At 34.6% G+C, this 24268-nt stretch overlaps 2 protein-coding genes across 4 annotated transcripts; both read right to left on the bottom strand.

The window, feature by feature from the left end:
- Nucleotides 1-928: 928 nt before the first annotated feature.
- Nucleotides 929-5270, bottom strand: LOC117337663 (riboflavin transporter 2-like). The gene is made up of 3 exons (XM_033898758.1): nt 4838-5270; nt 2577-3708; nt 929-1941 (listed from the first exon to the last, which is right to left on the bottom strand). Exons 2-3 carry the CDS (start codon nt 3681-3683, stop codon nt 1765-1767), a joined length of 1284 nt encoding a protein of 427 aa, XP_033754649.1. The 5' UTR covers nt 3684-3708; nt 4838-5270; the 3' UTR covers nt 929-1764.
- A 162-nt stretch (nt 5271-5432) lies between these two features.
- LOC117337662 (phosphoethanolamine N-methyltransferase 3-like) lies at nt 5433-23861 on the bottom strand. Of its 3 annotated transcripts, none has more exons than XM_033898755.1 (16): nt 23691-23861; nt 22311-22365; nt 21349-21442; nt 19284-19354; nt 15570-15705; nt 14874-14953; nt 13746-13923; nt 12762-13054; nt 11877-12028; nt 10954-11142; nt 10051-10140; nt 9647-9736; nt 8595-8720; nt 7656-7784; nt 6785-6916; nt 5433-6336 (listed from the first exon to the last, which is right to left on the bottom strand). In XM_033898755.1, the coding sequence occupies exons 1-16, from the start codon at nt 23817-23819 to the stop codon at nt 6223-6225; spliced, it is 2058 nt and encodes a 685-aa protein (XP_033754646.1). In that variant the 5' UTR covers nt 23820-23861; the 3' UTR covers nt 5433-6222. The 3 variants fall into 3 exon arrangements, with proteins under 3 accessions (XP_033754646.1, XP_033754648.1, XP_033754647.1); XM_033898757.1 differs by having other exon boundaries at nt 6785-6904; XM_033898756.1 differs by having other exon boundaries at nt 8595-8717.
- Between the last annotated feature and the right edge of the window lie 407 nt (nt 23862-24268).

Genomic DNA, 24268 nt, shown 5'->3' with positions numbered 1-24268 from the left:
ACTACGGTAATCACACCTGGTCCGTATATGCCCAGGGCTATTGAGACAACACTCTCATTGAATCCTATTGTAACACCGTCATGCTTGACCGCAGACACCTTTCTAGCTTCCGAACAGGTTTTGCTGGTGAGGTACTGCGTTGGGTATTTAACGAAGCTGACACACGTTGTTATGTAAGATTCCATTGAAAATGTATACTGTACCCGCAGTGGACCCAAGGTTACCTTGCACTTTTACAATCCAAGGACACACCATCTGTGTATTTCACCTATACATTGCCCAATATTAGCAAATCAAATGGTAAAAAATATTTACTTTCAAAAAAATCCAGAGCCATTTCTGGAACTAGCATCATTATAAAAATAAAACAAGTTGTTTATCCATTTGTCTGAAAGGTACTGCTATCAATATTTTACCTGAGTATTGATTATAGATACCAAAAAAAAAAAATCATTGACACATGTACCAACCCCCTCTGAAGTGGTCTGTTGTTACATAGGGTAGGTGAGTTTGCAACACTGAAATTTAAAATCTAAAATGTATATTTAAAAATTCAAGCATAGGAGTACCTTTGTAAATGTAATATGGTTATCCATGGAAAAGTATAATTTCGTACCTGTTACCTGTTTTGAGTTGGATTTAAAAAAAGAAGTTTCTACTTTTTCTCTCTGTAAACGAATCAACAATTTGGTTTATTAGGACGAGTTGGTAGGCCTTTGTGAATACAAAGTGTTCCATTTTCAAAAGAAACACAGGTAAAACCATAGCTAATCTCGCAAACACCCTGGTGTTTGTACAAACTATTTCAAAAGTAAATAATATTTACTGGAAGTCTGGTCATGAACCTTAAGGTTTCTGTGGATAAGATATTTCTGATTAAACAAGTATCATCATAACAGGATTCACAGTGAAAACAAAAACTTACTCCTTCAATAGGTTGAACTACACAATTTATTGAGGTTCATATTGTTGTTGTCATGGTTTAAGGTGACCACATTAATACTCATGTAACTGTCATGATTAACGCACTACTATATTTTAAATGAAATGAAAATGTCACAAATGCACGCGTTTCTAAGCAAACCAGTCATTCATGTGGAGACAAGCTGAATGTCGGTTTATATTTTTCGTAGTTAAGCATGGGACGTTGTTTGCTAACAATTCGATTATAAATGTTAAGGACAAATGCACTCGCACCATTCACATATAGCAAACACCATTCAAAATCCAAATCTAATAGAAATGTACATAGAATTAGATATACAATTTATTGATTGTTCTTGTGTTCTGAGAGCTGAAACAGGTAAAGTAAAAAAATGAAATAAGTACATTTGATCTAAATTGAAAATATGAAACATGAGAAGGTGATCTGGAATGTTATATACTTTAAACAATATGTTGTTTTGAATTGAAAATTTATGTGCATTATCAAATACTAATTGATAAACACACTAATAAGTTAGTAGAACGACACTTTTAATAAATATGTAAGATACAATAATCATTATAAAACAAAAGGAAGACGTTGCATTAACACAAATTCAAGCGAAAATATTAAAATCAGAAAACCGCTAAAATATACAATTTACAGTATCTGACCGAAGCGCTCTTGTCTTAACATTTCACAACACTTTATCAAATGGTTCGTATCCAGCATCTCTTATTGTGAAAACTTATGCATTGTACTTTGCTAGTTTGTTGGTTCAATCTCGGTGACGGAATTGATATCAATGAATTGTTCCTTATTTACAGACAGGTGCGCTCTCAAATAAAGGTCATCACGTTGACTAAAATGTAACTCAGAATGGCACCGATAAGTGAGCCTAACTGTGTAACAACACCACACCACAACAAGGCCGCCTTCCCTTCCTGTCTCAGAATAGAGGCGATGGAGACTTTCGAGAACGTCATCAGGGAGCCCATTATCACCCAAGCAGATATCTGTACACAAAATAATGATATACAATGTAGTGCTCTAATCAATAATAAATAATTATAAATAAATAAATAGATAAAAATGAGAATTATTGAAATTCAAATATTTCAGGGTAATTTGCTTACACTTGGTTACGAATGCGATTCTGGAAAGTCACATTACTGGATACATATGTTTAGGATAAAGATTAGGATAAGGGTGAGGGAAAATGATAGGATTAGCGTAAGGCTGTGGGTAATGATGGGGGTTATGATGGAGGTTATGATAGGGGTTAGGATAAAGGTAAGGATGAATGTTAGGATGAGGGTAAGGATGAGGGTTAGGATTAGAGTAAGGATTAGGGTTAGGGTTTGGGTTAGGATCGAGGTTAGAATAGGGGTTAGGATAATGGTAAGGATGAGGGTTAGGATGGACATTAGGTTGAGGGTTCGGATAAAGGTTAGGATGAGGGTTAAGATGGAGATTAGAGTGAGGGTTAAGATGGAGGTTAGAATGAGGGTTAGGGTGTGGGTTAGGATGGAGTTTAGGATGGGGGTTAGGATAAAACTTAGGATTAGGGTTAGAAGGTGGGTTAGAATGGGAGTTAGGATATAGGATATAAAGACGTCTAAACTTGAAATAAGTGATACAATATGCTTACCATCAATGGTGGACCAGCTGGTTCGTCATACATCCACGGAGTCGGACTTTGACTAGCCATCAGTATGATGTAGGCAGATATTCCCGTTCCCATAGTAACAAAGATGGTGATAGCAATGGCGGATGAGACCGGAAGAAGAAAGGCCAAAAAACATACAACCGGATTAGCAATTTTAGAGATAGTTACTGTCAGGTGGTAGGCGTCATTTCCGTATGGTATACACGAGTAAGATTGAATTCCAGACAAGACGCCATTTGTGAGGCTGTTGATCACTGCTATGAGAGATAGGTATAAGGCCATTGTTGCAGGGCCGATGCTTTTGGAATGTCCCTTCATTTGTGATTCGTCTTTGCCTTTCAGTTCATACATTTCATTTCCAGTGGTAATTTTTCGTGATATATGTTCTTTTTTGCAATAGGGGAGGTAATTCAGCAACGTGAATGCCAAACCACATACCAGCATCATACCGCAAAGAAAGAAGCAAAAGTACTCCACCGGAAACGAAGGATTTTGATACACAGGCTTTATGTGATAATTTGAAATGTTTGTCGTTTGGTTTGTAACCGAAACATTCTGACAAGTCACCTTGCCAACTCCTTGTCCAAGGGCTACTAGGCTTGGGAGCAGTCCACTTAGGCCTTCCCCAATATACAACGCAGTCATATACTTGACATGGAATAGTGCCATGAAAGGAAGAAACAATACAGACGATGTACAATCGACGACGGAGAGGAAAAAGTCGAGGACAAACAACGCAACGCTATGATCCTCGCCGAATACATCTGATGTCTCCTTCCAGAAAAACGCCAACAGCACACAAGCTACAGTTCCTATTATGAGAATGATATATATCATGGCTTTCTCATTCAGCTTGTCCTTGCAGCACAGATAGGATACGATGACAAGAAGTGGGCCGACGTTTGCCAGTTGGATTATGACAGTCAGATAGGACGGTAGTTTCCACCCTTCTGGTAGGTTTGGGACCAGGATGGGTAGTTCCACCCACATGCCATTGACTGCTACCCATGATCCAATACCGAACAAGACAACAATGAAATAAACGACGAAGTTTACTTCACTTTTACTACATCCATTACGTCTATCCATCTTCGAAAACTGTCAGTAGTTGCTTCTGTAAATGTACAATAGGTCAATACATGTACATTGTTTTCAAAATATTTATTAAAGTTTTAAATCACTTCAAAACAGCTGCATGATGCATTTTCAGCAATTTTTGGATATTGATATCTTGTTTGTCTGTTTTAGATTTATAAGTTAATACTTGCTACTCTGTTGTGGATTCAACCTGGTTATCTGTACATTTTCACGGATCCGCCAGTATTTATAAGTTTTAATAAAGTTAGCACAAATTTACCAAGAAGAAAATATCCGGATATCGAACACTCATGAAATGCTACCTCTGAAGAAAAAGGTTTCCAGATGAACGTGAGACCTGCATTTGAGTACAGCTTGTAAGAGTTATTTCCCCTTGTGAATCCTGATAATATTAAGCTGACGTTTCGTATCCAGTTAGATGCATTACCAGTATCTTCCTGTTTTATTCGTCTTAACAAATATTTTAGCTGGTCGATTTCCGTTACAAATTCAATCATCTAATTGTAAATAGAATATATAACGTGTGTGCTTTTTCACGGTAAATACCCAACCATCACATCATTCGGCAACACATACATTGTTAATAAACTAAAGTAAGTTCGTAATTCTTATTAACTATGAAGCGAACTTCCACGTGGGTCCGTACCATGTTGATAGATAATGTCGCAATAATATCTTAATATAGGTTGGTGTAATTACACAGTCTGAAATCAATTAATATTAATTATATTTATGACCTGAATATTTCTGTAACTTTATAGCTACTATGTACCACAATGATGCAAAGATGGACAAAATATATATAGATGTACAGCAATATATGGAACAAAGAAGTAATTCCAACAGTGTGAACAATGAAAACATTTTTTCATTGTCCATAATTTTGGGATTAATTATTTGCCCCATATTAACATTTAAAACAATGTGTATCCTGCAGACATGCGTTTGCAAGGATCTAGTGTTAGATGGAAAATAACCGCTGATAAATCTGACCCGTACATAAATATATTTATTCTTGAGTACAATAGTAGTGAATATAAGCTAACATAACTTGATTTCGCAATTGTTATCAATAAATAAAGCTTACAGAAATTTATTAAATTGATACAAAATTAGCTAGAATATAGAGAAATATCTCAACTTACCACATAATGTGTAATGACAAGCGGATATGTGTGACGATCCTCTTCATTTTCCTTTTCTGAATCGTGAAACAATCATGAATAGATCCGGTTTATCAGCGATTGTGTAGCTGATATCGTGTGTATATGTATGTGTGTATGGGAATGCCTAGTATCGTCGACATGTACTGGATAGCATTGCCCTATCGCTATGTAAATAACGTATCAAGATAAAGTTATGCAAGATAGCCTTAACGGGAAGTCATTCACTCATATACCTAGTGATAACATGGAGACTGTAGCTAGAATGATTTCCTCCTAAATTTTGTCAAGAAAATACAAAACAAGTTTAGCGTTAGTCTGGCTGATGATGTTTTTAATAATGGAACATGTATATACAGCAGCGGGCGGGCTTTTTCTAAGATTAAATAAATAACAGCATTTCACTATTCTAACATTTAAAAAACCCCTTTTACTGAAGTAGCGCTAACACGTAGGATGGTATAAACCTTTACGATGGTTCCTATTTGTTATAAATCATGAATCATGATATGGGAACGTATGAATTATTATATGCTATAAGATTCATTCAAAAACTGATGATGGAAATGAATGGTATTAGTGATTTAACACATCAATGCAAATGTATACGTACACCAATAAGTAAATGTTAATATCATTTATTATATTTTTCCATATCCTAACATGTCAGGAAAAAGTGGGGGAAAAAAATTCCAAAAATATTTGGAAAACTTTTCTTAATAACTATCCGAGTGTTTTTGCTGATGCATGCCAACCACTGTAAAGTAAGGCAATTTATCATCAATATACATTTTTCATATATATGTTTTGAGTTGACCAATAAAACCGGATAATAAAGACATATTTGATATTTAAGTGCATATATTTCTTGGTTGCTTCTCGATCACATATAGGCTACAGCATTAAATCTTTAAACTGTAAAATTGATATGACATTTCGTTTTAAAGAGCTAAGTAGAGGACAACTCGTACATTTATAAATATTATGTAAACATTAAAATAATAATAGATATATCATCACTTTTTTTTCTGGTTTATAATTGTTTATAGTTTGTATAGTATCCAACAAATAACGGAATGTCTCAGAAAGCTACCATATTGATGACGTATGTGTGAAGTAAAGCATGTTCCATTCATAATGTTATTTCTTATTGGACACAATTTCGGCGATATACTGAACGTTGACAATATATCAAGCGAAACGCATAGCGGAACTATCTCTAAAAATGAAGATGAGGGTACGATGTGACGGTAGAAAAGAGATGTCCAATGAGTCATGTTTGGCAATTGATATTAATTGTGGGAATTATGATATGGTGTATCTTTATGTTGTATATACATGTTTATATATATGTGTGTATTATTTGTTTATTTCGTTTGTTTTTCTGCGTATATCATCATCCATGAATTGCCACTCTTTAGCTTGTTGAGAATTTGTCGCCTAATCGTAAGTGTGTCCAAACATTCAGCATTTGATTGTTCCTGAAATCGAAATAAAATTGTCCAGTGATATCAAACTTTCTGTTTTATATTCATATTCTTATGTGTATGTCAACATTGTGGAAATCTTCGTATCTCACCAGGTATTTGCCCTTTGTATACAAATATATTAAGATGTATGACCTATATTCAAATACATAGAAGAATACATATTGTAGTAATGCGTTTATGAAAATATAGTACAACAATACAAAAAAGATAATATTTGTGGATAATTCGTCCACTTATAACTCAATGGTAATTCAAACAAATAAATAAAAGAAAGCAGAAACACAAAAAAAAAAAAAAAAAAAAAAGCGAAATACAACATTGTCCGAAATATACTGTAAATGTGGAAAAACTGTTGAGTGATTTATTTCGGGATTATTTTTAATATATTTAAGCATGTTTTCCTGTTTCATGTCTACTACACAGCACACACATTGCTCACCTTAACGAGAAATAACTCGTTTTCCAGTGCCCTTAGGATAGCATCAGTTCTGTCTATAGCTGAAACCTTAACGAAGCCAACTTCTTTCATGATGTCAATCATTCCTCCCGTTGAAAGTACCTGTAACGTGATCTAAGTATCACTGAAACTTATCCGCATGACATTACATATATTTTATATTATATCATCATAATATGTGGAGTGAAATTATTGAAAAAGCTCGCATGTTTGCAAAGCATATCGTTCATATGGCAACAGACGCTTGCCATTAGAACTTATGATGTTTGTAAACGTACATCGATATGAAATTGAGACTGAAAGTATATAACTTAATAGTATATGAATTACAATATTAGTATTCTATAAATGGCAGTGATTTGACACCTATATTATCTTGCATAATGTTATTGGTATGATTTCAAAGCTTGAGATGGACTGCCTTGTTATGCCACACATGAGTATTAATTGACACATAACTTGTAAAGGACAAAGGAAATTACAATGGATATAATAGTTGAAAAAAACAATGTAGCTAACAATGGAAAAAAAATAATGGCAATTATGAATTGTTACAATTAAGTATTAACCCTCAGGCTAAACATATCAAATGGCCATCGGCGAGGCCATGGATTAGGCAACCAAGAATCTGGCCCTCGAGTTGAGATTTCTTTGTCACACTCTCAATGTAGGCAAACATTTTTTATCATGCTCATGTATTCTTTAACTCTTAATAATTATGTGCATTGTCCATGCAACTCCAAGAATAACAGGAGATTTGGCCATTTGAGGCTGAATGTAAAATATTTCAATAGACAAAATCGTTAACGAGTGATTCTGTTTTAAAGACGATGATCTGAAACGGCTGACATACCTTGCTTGGGACATTACTATTATGGTCGAGATCTTCTATGAATACATCAGTATCTAATTCTATATCCTCTACATCATCGTCAATACAGAAATCCGCCATCAACACTCTACCTCCCGCCTTCAAAGCGTCCTGGTGATCAAGAAAAACGCTGTATAATTTCAATGGATTTAATGGACAAAATGGACGCATACTAGAAGATTGAGTCTTTGGCTTTCAAATTGAAGGGCAATTTTGACATTATTTTTTGATTCTGGTCGTGGGTATTTCGGTTTTATATCCTGATTGATGTATTAACCTGATTAGACTGGCCACCAGACCCTAATTTTTTTAAAGAATTTCCAAGCTAAACTCTAATACCAGATTATCTGCCCCTAGTTTGAAACTCTAGAATCAGACATATCCTAGGGATCAAAATCATAAAGCTCAATTTTATTTATAATTTTAATATTCTAGAGACAGGGGGCCAGTCTATAACATGATCTGTAAACAGGAATTCTAGTGGTCTACCATTTAGAACTTATAAGCCAAATGTTATAATTTGGACGGTCATAATTGAATATTGACTTTAAAACCTAATTTAAATTTGTCAGTATGTAACATTACACTGCCATGCAATGCTGGTAGCCTATAATAATATAAATTAGAAGTAGTTAATTAGATACTTACATATTTGTTTTTTTATTGTCTTGTATGTTCTGAACTAATTTTAGATTTGTTACAAATTCAATCATTCTTTTAATGTCAATATTTGAAATTGAACCAAATATACACAAGAGCAAACATTCTGAGAATATGTTAAGTGCTTATTTAGCTAGCAGCTCTTGCTAATATATAATCATGTATCAAATATGCAACACTAGTTTAATAAAAGAGGAACAAAAATAATTTATACGAAATATAAGATATATTTCCCCAAGTACAGATTCAGGCAGAACTTACGTATAGACGCTGTAACAATGACACTTTATCTTTGACATCTGCGAGGACGTCACGACTGTATATGACGTCAAATGACTCAGGGGCGTGTATTCGTCTTTCTGTAGATGCGACCTCAAACTTAACCTGCTAAAAGTAAGGTAGATATTGCATTTTGTTAGTTTATTTATTATTTTATTGAAGACCGATTTGTCAGCATTACATACATAACATTAAAACATTACTAGAAAAGCTTTTAATTAGAAATACATAATAGTCGATGTCTTCAGCACACATTAAACTGAGATCACGCCGAGAAACTGAGAACCTACCGATATAATGCATATCAGTGAATGGTTTTAGAGAAAAGTGTTAGCCAGTTGCAACAACTACAGTTATTTCACATTCTATACCCATAAAAATAATCTTCTGTATACAGTTAAGTACGCCTGTTCCAACATCAACGTCTGAAATAGATCTAAATACAAACTTCAGAAAACCTAAATAACAGTTAATTGCACTTTAAAATCTCAAATTTTCGTGTGTGTGTGTGTGTTTTTTTTTATATTACAATTTTCATTGGTTTTAGTGAACTCTTAATCAACGATTTCGTCCACAGGTTTATAAACTGCTGCAGAATTTTCACATGAATTTTCAAAATTGTTCATTTAACATCTTAAAAATATATATATGTATATAATTTTACGTATTTGCATATTAAGTTGCGCATAATTTGGGTTGTTTTTGTTTAACGTCCTATTAACAGCCAGGGTCATTTAAGGACATGCCAGGTTTTGGAGGTGGAGGAAAGCCGGAGTTCCCGGAGAAAAACCACCGGCCTACGGTCAGTACCTAGCAACTGCCCCACGTAAGTTACGAACTCTCAACACAGAGGTGGAGGGCTAGTGATAAAGTGTCGGGACAACTTAACCACTTTGCCACCGCGGCCCCTTGCATATAAATGTACTATGAAATGTACATAAGACCTACAAAAACATACATTACTCCTGAGCTTGTTAATTTAAGTATCGGGGTTTTATGGATAACATTACATGTATTAGGTATGACACACTCACCTGTTGTACGCCAGCCTCCTTTGCTCTTTCACGTGCAATGTGTATCGCAGTTGATGAACCATCACTAGCCACAACTTCTACACCGTACGTCTGGATAAAGACAGACGAGAAAATTATAAGTTGCAAGTGTGCCAAACACTAAGTAATATTAATGAAATTATCTGAAAATATATTTAGGGCAATACACAAAAATGGTTGATTTCTCTGCTGTTTAAATATATAAACAACAATTTCGCTTTTCTTACCTACCTAATCTATGTACAGAATTGTGCGTGTATCTCTTCGAAAGCATCATCAAACAATACGGATTTTAAATGTCAATAAAATACTTTGTAATATGTAATTAGGACAGGTAACTTATACATTTTTTATTGGAAGGATAATGTAAAAGTGTATCCATGTACCTTTGCAATATATATACTAAATCCTCCGATTCCACAACTTAAGTCTAGAACTCTTTGACCTTCTTGAAGATTTAACATGTCCGCCGCCATCTTAACAAAAGATCAAATCGACATTACATCCCAACATCGCTGAAAATAATGTAAAACGCATTTGCGACATTTGTTACTTAATTGTAATAGCTGATGTGTAACTAATATAGTGGATAATTCCTTGATATCTAATTACACATATAATAAAGAACGTTGTGAAGATATATAATGTAATATAAAAGGATAATACCATGCGAAGGAATAATTTAAAAATCCATATGTATGAAACATGGAATATATAGCAATAAGGGAAACAAGAGTAAATCAATACATTTATGACCAATGCTCCAGAAGAGTAACCGTCTTCTGTTTCAACGTCGCAATTCGTAATCTCAAATAATGTCAAATGCAATTTAAATCGCGTGCTAAAAGTAACGAGGCAGGAAAGTCACAACGACGCAAACGATAAATCAATTCGGATACATTATCTTTTTAAAGTAAGGAAATTGTTAATTCCAAAACTACACATGGACCAGCATCAAATTTATTTTTATTGCTTGTTTTATAAACAAACATTTTGCGAGTATTGCTAAGGAGTACATGTCCCTCTTCTAGCCCCCGCTAAAAATAGTAACGGTGACCTTAACCTTGATGAAAAACTCCTGAAGGACGAACATGATCTGAAGTTACTCATGCTGAAGTTACATACCAACTTTCATTAACATACCTTGAAACATGGCTGAGAAAAGTGCGGAAAATTGAGCGGACGGACGAACAGACCGGACAGACAGACAGACAAGCAGATGGGCAGAGAAGAAACCTACAGTCCCCCGGGTCCACCGGTATAGGATTAATAAACATATTAATACAAACCTTAGCGATTTCAATTCCGCCAGTTTTAATGAATCCTTTACCGACCAATTCCTCTCGACGTAGAGTGCGAGACATTTCAAGATGTCGCTGTTCCCTGAGTTCAGGGAGAGGAACAAAGTCTTTACTAGTATTGTATAGACGCCGAACCTTCTGTACCAACCATACCAACTGATTATCGTTGTTTTTCATCTGACAAAAATTAAACAGCTCAAATGTTATCTTACTACGCTAGATGCATTCTATGAAGTCGAGGTTTCTTTTTCTTGTTCCTTAAATCTACCTTTGTTTTTCTTTTTTAATTATTTTTTTTTCCATATTTTTTTCATGCTCTCCTTTTTTGTTTGAAAATGTCTATATCAATTAACCATCTCGAAAACACGTGATAGTTTAAAAAATATGCAACCGTTTAAATATAATGAACAGTTTTTAAAAGAAAAGATAAATATTGTCATGAAGCGTCTCCAAGTTACGGGACTATGTCGCTAACCTATCTCATTTTTCTGTTCTTGTGATATCTCATGAATCTGCAAATAATGATTTAATATTACTTCAACCATGTCTTTGGTGAATTGATTCATAGCCGAAAAAAGGCTTCCGACTCCGATACTCATTAAATAGACGTCTTTTGAATGAAAACGTTTTCATTCAAAAAACGTACTTGCATATCAGTTTGAATGTCTATGACTTCCTTTTGATAACAGTTTTCACCAAAGACAACTTCACTACCACATCAATACACATTTTGGCAACTAAACCATACAATACTTATCAAATAATTAAGTAAGGAAAGGAATTAGTATAAACTTTTAACTTGTTTTCCAATCCTATATGTATGTATGATTTGTATTGTGATGTTGTGTGCAAGTACTTGAATATCAACAAAATATTGTTTAAACTAAATACTGAATTATCATTATTATTACCTTGACATAGGTATCGACTGATTTAGAGAAGACTCTCTCAAATCCGTAAAATGCCTGGCCGTCCTCTGTGGGAATGGTAACACTAGCGAGCAAAGAGTCGTACACCAAGGGATCTCGGTAGTAGGTCGGATTAATGGTTCTCAGCTTGCTTCCTTGAAATGAAAAGTTATTTTTATAAAATTAAAGGTGAAATTCAAATAACCAAATCAGAGCCATGAAAGATACGTATGATACAAAAGAATCAGTAATGTAAATCATTAATGTACAAGCTATAAGATATCTCTTTTATGAAATGTACATTTCAAACACCTATATGTAGATGCTCTTACAGTATAATATCAATAAACATGATGTCTATAGCTTTGTCTATGCACATCAACAGCAATCCTGTGCAATTAAGATACTTACATTCTGTTAATTGCATGAACAACAAGTTCTTGTCGTAACGAGGATCATTACTTATATCCCCAAAACGACCCCCGCAGTCGTAAATAAAGTAGCTGATATCCCAATAGTGTTTTTAAGCTACCTTTTACTGTACCTTTTTGCCTTTCATCAAAACAGGACAATATTTAAAGTTTGACCAATCAGAGGCTTCGGTCCAGCTGACCGTTCAGATGACGGATCAAAAAAATGAAAATACTCTTGCGCACAATCGGTCTTACACAAACACTTATAAAATTTTCATTCAAGTCCTCCCTTCGGCTTTTTATTCAGAAACGTATTGGAAGCATGGCCAAAGAAAGTGGAAAAAACAAGAATAATACTAATAAAAAAAGAAACGGAGCAAAAAACAATATGTCCCCAAATATTAAAAAAAAAAAAAAAAAAAAATGATACGTACAAAATTTGAACTATTGTAAAGAAAGGAAAATGTAGATATACCGGACTGCTGAAGACAGGATTCCCGACAGAACATATATCCATCTGTACGGAGCCAGGTCAGCGAGTTCTGTAGGAAGTAGGTCAACTCGTCATTATCCAAGTACATATACAGCCAGTTAGAAAACACAAGGTCCCATTCGTTAGCTTTTAACTTCATGGCCATCACATCCTCAGCAAGGTAGTCGATATTTGTAAAATTCTTATTGATTTCCCGATTCTTTTCGATAAAATTTTCCATGAAATCAACAGCCAGTACTTTCCTCGCTCTTTTCGCCAAGTGAGTAGTAAATCGTCTAGGCAGATAAAAATATAAGTAAGCTGTGTTTGTATAACGTTGTTTTATGGTCTCAAAATCGAGGCAAAACAACCTGATAGTTTGCAGTCGAACCTAGCTATCTCAAAGTTAGAAGGGTCATAAAAGACTTCGAGATGTACCGAGTATTTGAGATACCAAAAACATCTATGGATAATTTTTTTTACCATAGAAACAATTTAATAAACAAATTGATAAATAAAATGTAAACAGTTTTATTTCTGAATATTTACCTATGTCCTCTACTTGAGCTGCACATAAAACATTAACCAAATACCAACTAATTAAGGTGTATAAACAGAAAACTAACAAATATATACAATACTGTCAAGCAAAGAACTGACACTAGGTGGTGATGACGCCACCTAGTGAGTAATAAGAGTTGTTCCCCCTGACTACGCTTTACTTCGAGAATAGCAGGGATTTCGAGTTATCAGAGTTCGATATACCGTAGTTTTACGGTATTGGTGTGTGATATAAAGCAAGTTAGAAATTTACAACCTTTACAGGTGTAGTGATGATAAACGTGTATTGCAAGCATTAGAAAGTTTAATTGACATATGGTACGTTGCTATGCAAATGAAATGTGTATTAATGGCATTGTTTGTGTCTTATAAAGCAGTCAGAGTTAAAGATAAGTATGGTAAACTAATTTCACTAGTCGTACTTACCCTATACCGGCTCCAAGTTCGACAATATCCAAGTAATCATATGTGGGAAGATACGATAATATCTCAGGTAGTTCATCTTTACTGAGTTCTTCAGCGTCGTTGTCCAGCATCATTTCCTCCATTGATGCATCTTTCGAGTGCTCATTCCAGTACTCTTTCATTGACGATTTGGTATTATCTGCAACAAGAGATTCAAGAAAACTTAAAAAAAAACAAAAAAAAAACGTGTTTTTTTTTTCGTAATCAAATTCAACTTTTTGAGTAATAAACTCATAAGCAACAAAGAAAACTGACATTATAATATAGATTTTTTAATAGTAATTCCTGCAAAAGAGAATAAAACCATGCATTCTGGAAGAGTAAGCTTCAATTGCTACATCGACGACTCCCGCCATACAGATCTGGCTCAAATCCGTGTCAAATCACAATCTCAAATGATATTTAGGGAGGGGACAGTTGAATCAATAGGCATACCAATAAGTATGTAACAAATCATTCATCTATACTTATTCTACATTCGGGCCATTGCTTCTTTGCTTCACTTACGTTGTCAGAAAATGTATCAACAGTTTTATTGATATTTGGCGAAGCTTCATTCTCGATAATCGTGATAAGGGCAATATGAATATTATCGTCTTCTGTTGCCATTTTGAGGGACACTATTATATCGTTGTATTGTCTTATGGTTGGATAGGGCCTGATAGGGCAATATCCCATCACTAGACAATACTTTCATGCAAAAGTATCCCATCAACAAGGTCATAATGGATTAAATACATCACATTGATACTTTAATTAAATCATTTCAACATTCAACTGAATATCTCAATAACACCCTCTCAGCGTCAGCCATTTTATCTGTCTGCATCCACCACAAATGTAACAAGGGACATTTTAATACACTGACGTTCAATCTTACGTCATATTTGATAGCGCCCCTATATCGCGTCAAGGTACCCATGTGTGTAGCCAATGGAAAGTCATTATCAAAAATATGTTAATGCAATATCCGCCGATGATAACCTGCATATGTTCGCTCCGAGTTGCCTTGATTTAAAAAGAATGATACTTGAATCATCAACACCAACAGGAACAGATAAACGTGCATTATAACTTGTAAAACCGTACCTTTTTCTGTATCCGTATCATATTGCTCGGTATCAGATTCATCAGAGTTTATGGTGACGTCAGGTTGTGATGAATCTTCCCTGATGAAACAAATTTTATCAATTAAAAGCGAAATATGTTTCTGTTGTTTAAACTATTAAATCATAATCATAATCAAACGCGAGAAATACAATCAAATACAAACATTGTATTGATTCCAATATTACATCTTTTCATATTTGATTTCATATTTAAATCAATTTACATCTATCAGAATTTATATGTGAATACCTTTACGATATACCAAAACACTGTTTATATATAACATAAAATGGCTATATAAGAATTCATAAAATGAGCTATCACTTCTACTGCAAACAATGCGTACCTACAAGACATACACGAATTATCAACATTGAAACGGCATAGATATGACTAATTGAGTAAATATAATATTACATTTGCGTTCATGTCAAATAGAAGTTACGTGTATTAACACATTGGATAATTTGATACGAATTATATGCTTGAAAGCTCGTGTCAAATCAAATTATAAATTTAAAAAAAAAACTCATTATCCCAGGGTCATCCATGCCAATTTCTGGATTTATATACTTACATATATAGATATGGCAGAAAGGAACATTAATTTCTGCATGACATCAAATTTAACAGGAGGCTTATCGTGCCTTAAAACGTATGGTATAAGAACCTTACTCTGCTTGAATCTGTAAGTGTGTGTCAGTTCCGTAAACCAGCAACTCCCTGACTAGAGTCAATTCTTCCCCCTCCTCAACACCATATGTTGGGATATATTCGTCTCCACTCACGGCGTCCACAACACCTCCGTCACCTAAACCGATATTAATAGTGATATTGGTGTAATAGACCTGACATATATACATGTACATGTATATATATATATTCAATATCAGAAACCATATCAATACGACAGTGTGACTATAAAACTCGGTATGATAAGATCCAAAATAAAAAAATAAGGAAATATCCTTGTATCTGGGAAATAAGGAGCGAAATAAAATACTTCATCTTGATGATTAAAAAAACACACGGAAAAATATTTTGAGTAAAAAAAAACAAAAAAAAACAAAAAAACAAAAAACAAAAAACAAAAACAAAACAAAACCCGACAATTAATCATAAGACAACTTTTTGTTTTATAAGAGGAACATATCAATATAAAAAGTACACACATTACGATCCTGTATTTATTCAATGTCGATACCATGCATGGTACATGTAAGATCCACACAGTTAACCCTGTCCATTATAAGAAATGCTAACATATTGGATAAATCTTTGATTGCTTGGTTGCATGATATAATTTAAGAGATATATTTTATAATTCTTAATGATAAACCATCCGATAATTATTTTTTGAGTTGAATAAATTCAGAACGAAGAAGGTATGCACATGTAGTACAAAAACAATGAAACGAAACAAAGAAAATCTGCAAAACGGTTAAGACAATAACACAAACAAAACATGGTGAGATTTGGTATAAAATACACCTAATGTTTTCAAATTCTATGTTAACAGATAGTATGTTCCATTCACAATGTCAAATATTTCGCACACTTCATTCTCCTTCACACACTTATACAAAATGGAAATACAATATGAATTTAACAGAAACAAGACCAGCAGCATCCAGTCAGCAGACTTTCCTTTATATATACTATAATCAAAACACGTAACTCGTGTGTATATTAAAGAAAGAAAGACGGTCCTGAAGTAGCGTCCTTGACCTTTATGAAACATGATAACAACACTTGAGGTCAGGCCTGTATATTGACACTTCAGTATGTACTGGTACGTAAATATGTCTACGTTACTATAATACATTGTTATATATGTGCATTAAAGATAACCCACAAAGAACGGGGCGAGTAAAATATGATTAATAATTTAGAAGAGGATATGTTTTGCTATAAAACATTTAACAAGTATTATAGACGTAAATATATAAAATTTAGGTAGAGCTGTATATCCGCAATAAAATTGAATTACTTGAATCGGATCTCTCCATCAGATTCTGGAAATTGAAAAACAAGAGTAACATCCCGTGTTATCGTAATGATACAGTAAGAGGTCAAGATAATAAAGATTGACAAAGCACAGTGTGTGTCAGGCCATTTGTGGTTACGCCAATGAAGTTTCAGACCATTTGTGGTAAAGCAAAGGTTGTATCAGACCATGTTTTGGTAAGTACAGAAATGTATCAGGTTTTGGGTTTATTTTGTTTAACGTCCTATTAACAGCCAGGGTCATTTAAGGAAGTGCCTGGTTTTGGAGGTGAAGGAAAGCCAGAGTACCCGGAGAATAACCACCGACCTACGGTCAGTACCAGGCAACTGCTCCACGTGGGTTTCGAACTCGCAACCAAGATGGTTTCGAACGTGCAACCAGAGATAGAGGGCTAGCGATAAAGTGTCGGGACACTTTAACCACTCGGCCACCTTTGGTCCCTGTATGTATCATACCATTTGCGGTAAACCTTGTGTAGCCTGTAGAGTATTTTCATAACCATAACCTACAATATCATACGAAGTACATGTATATTAAGATTTTAAAAATGGATACATCTCGTCAATGTCTAGTGCTCTAAAGTCTACAACAGAGTTTAATACACGACCTATTCGGTTCTGTTTATCTAGTATAACAAGCATCCTCAACTGGTAAAACCAAGCATCATTCTTTTTGCCGAAAAGCAAACCATATTGTTTTATACGCATGCTATACTTACCTCTTTATCTATTGTAGAAAATAAAATGAATAATTCCTTTGTATTTCCCCCACCATACGTGTGAAATGTAACAGTTTGATATATATAGGTCTAACTGATGTTCAGACAGCCAGCCCACGCATAGAAGGAAACCGCACTTCCGGTTAAGAAGTTGTGTGTCCGGAAATAACTCATTGAATATGATCACAGCCGTCAGTGTAAGATGTTTATGACATTGTTTTATTTCTTTGTTTGTGAGCATTGTTTGTTCTGACTTTAAACCTAACTGCTTCAATCGTTTTACGACCTTTTTGGTGCTGTCCATCATTTTGGCGATAGTTGTAAATGATGAGGTCAAAACGACCATAATACTAACAATGATATGTGTTGGTCTGTTTGTTTAGGATTAAAAGTCTGCACAACAGCCAGGGTCCCAGGAGTGCCTGTTCTTGTACAAGCTCCGCCATCGTAATAAAGCAAACTCCAAACCAGATATGACGGACGTATATATTCTAGTCACGTCAACAGTCCTACTGATACGACTCTTGGGATGTCCTTTTACATTTGTAAAATGTATCGGTTAGTAACCCAAGGTCGTAATTAGGAAACGGAAACAAGAAAACGGGATATTCTATAATTTACTCTGACAATCAATATAGTCAGTTGTGTATTAATCAAATGAATGAATTGTCTTTAAAAAAACCCAACTATTTGTAGTAAATGACCTTGATAATTTATCAATCAAGCCGATTCCGAACGTTCCTAAGATATATCCAATACATGCACATATGAAGTGTTTTATCAAAATATTCAGAAGATACGAATGCTACAGAACTGTTACAGTGTTATATTATTAATGCAATTTGCGAAATCATAACAATTAATATATTTTAATTATGTATTGACAAACATTTGCGAGACGAGCTATGCTGTTCTCCAACAGCACTTGCTAACTCTTCATTTTGATCCGTTTTCGTCATCACCAAATATAATTGGTCTGTTGGAAAAGACCAGACCATGATCATCACGACCGGATTCGAATTTGTCTGAGGTATGTCGATTTCAGTGGGGAGGGGGTTTGGGTGGATTTGGGGGTTAGGGGCTGGGGCATGATACTTTACCAAGCGAAGCGGGGTATGATTATGTTTTTTCAGAGCTTATAATTAAATGTGATATTATAATATTTTCGTAAAATAGATATGTAAATATGGTCACAACATCAGAAAGCTAACGATAACAAACAAACACGTGACAATAGAAAGCATATCAAAGTGAAGTACTGAACCCATAATCAGAACAACAGAGACTTGTCAACTTAAGGTAAATTTAGTCTTGAATCAAATAAGCAAAGAACCACTTTGATATGTTCTTGATTCGATAACAAAAAATATATTGAATATTGTGTAAGAGATTAATTCTCTATTTATTATTTTGTATTGCATTTCTAATGCATTTTGCTCTGTTTCTCTGATGGGCCATCTGCCTTAAGCTATGAATAAAACTTTCTCCAACCCTTGATATTTTTCTGTAAACACTAATTATTGAAAATCAAAAGTAAGGCAAAACATGATAAAATAACGGCGTTCACGGTATTCTTCAGGAGTTAATAACTAAAGATGGAAATTTCTGTAAATAAAAGGCCTGGGTGTGTAAAGCTGGTCGCTGTTAATAGTTTAATGCTCACCTTGGCTAAGAGTAATGCTGGACCAGGCAAACCGTATAGGCTCTGTACTGCGACAAATCTTCCGACAGTTCCTGTGAATATATTATATCCATTATCAACAAGTATGCAGGTGTCTAACGAAAATGAAGCAGCTGGTGTCCTGTACGGTTACTGTCGTTAAGGCCATGTCTGTACGTCATACCCACTGACATACTGTACGGTTACTGTCGTTAAGGCCGTGACTGTAACTCATACCCACTGACAACCTGTACGGTTACTGTCGTTAAGGCCATGACTGTACGTCATACCCACTGACATACTGTATGGTTACTGTCGTTAAGGCCATGTCTGTACGTCATACTCACTGACATCCTGTACGGTTACTGTCGTTAAGGCTATGTCTGTACGTCATACTCACTAACATGCTGTACGGTTACTGTCGTTAAGGCTATGTCTCTATGTCATACCCACTGACATACTGTACGGTTACTGTCGTGAAGGCCGAGACTGTAACTCATACCCACTGACAACATGTACGGTTACTGTCGTTAAGGCCATGTCTGTAAGTCATACCCACTGACATCCTTTACGGTTACTGTCGTTAAGGCCATGTCTGTACGTCATACCCACTGACACCCTGTAAGGTTACTGTCGTTAAGGCTATGTCTCTATGTCATACCCATTGACATCCTGTATGGTTACTGTCGTTAAGGCCATGTCTGTACGTCCTACCCACTTACATCCTGTACGGTTATTATCGTTAAGGCCATGTCTGTACGTCATACCCACTGACATCCTGTACGGTTACTGTCGTTAAGGCCATATCTGTAAGTCATACCCACTGACATCCTGTACGGTTACTGTCGTTAAGGACATGTCTGTAAGTCATACCCACTGACATCCTTTACGGTTACTGTCGTTAAGGCCATGTCTGTACGTCATACCCACTGACATCCTGTACGGTAACTGTCGTTAAGGCCATATCTGTACGTCATACCCACTGACATCCTGTATGGTTACTGTCGTTAAGGCCATGTCTGTAAATCATACCCACTGACATCCTGTACGGTTACTGTCGTTAAGGCCATATCTGTACATCATACCCACTGACATTCTGTACGGTTACTGTCGTTAAGGCCATATCTGTACATCATACCCACTGACATACTGTACGGTTACTGTCGTTAAGGCCATGTCTATACGTCATACCCACTGACATCCTGTACGGTTACTGTCGTTAAGGCCATGTCTATACGTCATACCCACTGACACCCTGTAAGGTTACTGTCGTTAAGGCCATGTCTGTACGTCATACACACTGACATACTGTACGGTTACTGTCGTTAAGGCCGTGACTGTAACTCATACCCACTGACATCCTGTACGGTTACTGTCGTTAAGGCCGAGACTGTACGTCATACTCACTGACATCCTGTATGGTGACTGTCGTTAAGGCCATGTCTGTACGTCATACCCACTGACATCCTGTACGGTTACTGTCGTTAAGGCCATGTCTGTACGTCATACCCACTGACACCCTGTATGGTTACTGTCGTTAAGGCCATGTCTGTACGTCATACCCACTGACACCCTGTAAGGTTACTGTCGTTAAGGCTATGTCTCTATGTCATACCCATTGACATCCTGTATGGTTACTGTCGTTAAGGCCATGTCTGTACGTCATACCCACTGACATCCTGTACGGTAACTGTCGTTAAGGCCATGTCTGTACGTCATACCCACTGACATCCTGTTTGATTAATGTCCTTAAGGACATGTTTGTAAAACATATCCACGCTCATATGTCTAGTCCGTCAAATCGTATAATGAATAGTCCAGTACCACTTTCTTACTCCCAACAAATGTCATACTGATAAACACACAAATGACCATATTTCCTGGTATTGAGACATGAAAAAAGCTCGGGCAAAGACGTTAACAAGACTTGTCCCACATTTGACTTTGACTGTCTAATATTTCAACTAAAGTTTTTGTTTAATTCCTTGTATCATATAGCCAGTAATTGTTTCTCAAGTGAGTGAGTATTATCTGTGTACTTATCTCATATCTACAAATAAAAACTAACCATGTTCCATCTCCTTCCGTATTGTACTGCTCACAACAACCAAATACCAGGACGTGATGAGCCATATTGACATCATTCAGTGGATTGTACTGAACTGTAATAAAAACACAGAATCCAATAAGAAATTAATCATTAAATACTTAAGCATTGGTGTCAATTGTTTTAGTTTCATTGGAGTATGAAAAAAAACTATTTTTTTCTATACCCCTATGAAACTGAAAAAAGACTTGACATCAACGCTTATAATTATTTTTTGGAATTGATTTTCAAAATTTAAACATGTTTCATGTACAATTTTTTTGGATTTTTTAACCAATCAGAAAGCCGCATGCTGCGTACAAACAATGGAAAATCAATTATAAAACCTTTGAATGAAAATTTCAAGCTCAATCGCAGGATTTACAAGTTATTGTACATAGGCTACTTGTAGTCGGATCCAAAACATACCCTCGTACTTTTCAAGTGTGTTATATTCTATACAAATACAAGCAACACGTGTTATATATTTACACTAAATTTATGAAATAATTTATTGTTTTATTCCAATATATGCATGTGAAATAAAATGTAAATCTAAATCTAGGCCTTGTAAATTTGCAATATTACGTTGAGTTAAATCGAGAATAAGGGCTAAGACAGCATAATAGATTAAGTATATTTGATTTAAAAAAAAATTAATAAATGCTAAGTAACTTTTAAAATACAGTCATTTTTTTTTTAAATGACGCACACAAAATAGCATCAAATTCTTGCCATTTTGAAGACTGATTTTATGAGTTCATGGGTATATAGGATATTCACTAGTGAAAACATATTTTTTACAGAGTGAATAATTTTCGGTATTTCGCTGGTAAAATGTAATAAAGTTTGTTCTTATCCAATGTGTATTACCATTTCATACTGAACACAAAATAATATTGAATTTAATAGATTTATGGGGACTACTTTTTATGTATTCTTACCAATATAGGACTTGTTAACCTGCATTCTGTATTCTGTACAGTGGAACTGATCATCCTGAATCAAAAAGTCACAACAAATCACGTGTCTAATTATAATCATTGTCTTTGTATCATGGAAACAATAGTAGTCTCTAACATAAGGTATGAAGTCAATTTCGGTGAGTTAGGTTCATTCTATTGTGCAGTATGTGAATAACACCAATATAATAACAATTGGTTCCTTTTGTATGAGACAATCGGTACTTAATACCACAACAACAATGTTGAGACATGTGTTATATACAACATCATACATTTATCACAGGAATTTATCATAGAGATTTATCATAGTGATTTATTATAGATATTTATCGTAGCGATTTATTATAGAGATTTATCAGGGATTCTTTTTATAGAGATTGATCGTAGAGATGTATTTTAGAGATTTAACATAAATATTTATCAGGGAGATTTATCCTAAAACTTTATCATAGAGAAATTTACCATAGACATAGAGATTTAAAATAGGGATTTGTCATAAAGAGTTATTATTGAGATGAAACGTAGAGAATTATCATAAACATTTATCATAGATATTGATAATACAGATTTATCATGGAGACTTATACGGATTTATTGTAGAGATTGATAATAGAAATTTATCATAGATATTTATTATAGAGATTTATAACAGAGCTTTATCATTGAGGTTTCACACAGAGAATTATCATATTTATCATAGAGATTTATCAGAGATATTCATTAGTGAGATTTATCATAGAGATTTATCATATATATTTATTATAGAGATTTATAACATATTTATCATTGGATTTAACACAGAGAAAGTTATACATATTTATCATAGAGATTTATCAGAGATATTTATTAGTGAGATTTATCATAGGGCTTTATCATAGAGTATTATCGTATATATTTATCATAGAGATTAAAATAGAGATATACCATCAATGTTTATTTTTTATTCTTGACCCATTTTAGTTTTTTACTGACCTTCCTGTTATATGCAAACGCTTTTGGCCTCTTGCATCACTGAACAGACCAGGAAAGATATATAACTCTATGACGTCATTTCATATTAAGATCTAACACAAGTGCTTTATCCACGTACCGTTTGTTTTATTTCGGTGGTTAGAAGCACATTTGTTTTTATTCTATAAATACATTCATACAGTATGGGGATTACTAAATTCTCCGTTTGTACATTCATATCTTATTGGTTTTAAAAGAACAATATTTCTTTGACTGTTTATCCATAGCTAGACAGACATGACACACAATATTACACAAGGCTTTATAAATAACAAACAGCAGATTTATCAGTTGACATAAATACGTAGAATACATTATAGATATACATTCCTAGTATTAAACATTTACCTTATCAAAGGAGACATCACCCTCGTTCTCCCATGGAGCTATCTTCGAAGTAAACATCTCCTGAGGTAAAACGAAAGTCAGCAGACTTGTAGCGATTGTCATCATCAGCGTGTTGGATACAGCAGACATGGCGCAGGTCTTTAATAGATAGTCTGTTACTTAATGATAAGTTAAGTATAAAATAAATAACAGTAGTTTTATCGCTCAAACCCAATGTTTAAACCTATAAGTATCGTAGCACAAGTTCGTAAATCCCCGACTAAGGATGATCTATAAATAAATACACATAGATTAATGGGAGTCCTCAATAGCTGGCTGCCATACAACAGTAAAATCTTTGTTGTTGTTTAATATTCACACAATCGGACCGTTGAAGGACCTCGACATTATCCAGGTTTGTATCATATTTTTTATTTATCTATGTTGGACGGGAAGTACATCTAAATGATGACGAGCCATTCAATATGTAGGACACCGTCGCTATATTTAGCCGTGATGCTATCGTACAGGTACGATAATTACAGGCATCGGGTCCAACAAACACCTACCATGTCTGAAACCCATGATAAATAAAAAGA

The sequence above is a fragment of the Pecten maximus genome, chromosome 11 (assembly GCF_902652985.1).
Source record: "Pecten maximus chromosome 11, xPecMax1.1, whole genome shotgun sequence".
NCBI classification, from domain to species: domain Eukaryota; kingdom Metazoa; phylum Mollusca; class Bivalvia; order Pectinida; family Pectinidae; genus Pecten; species Pecten maximus.
The sequence above is the reverse complement of the archived record's forward strand: the minus strand, read 5'-3'. Positions and strand labels throughout refer to the sequence as shown.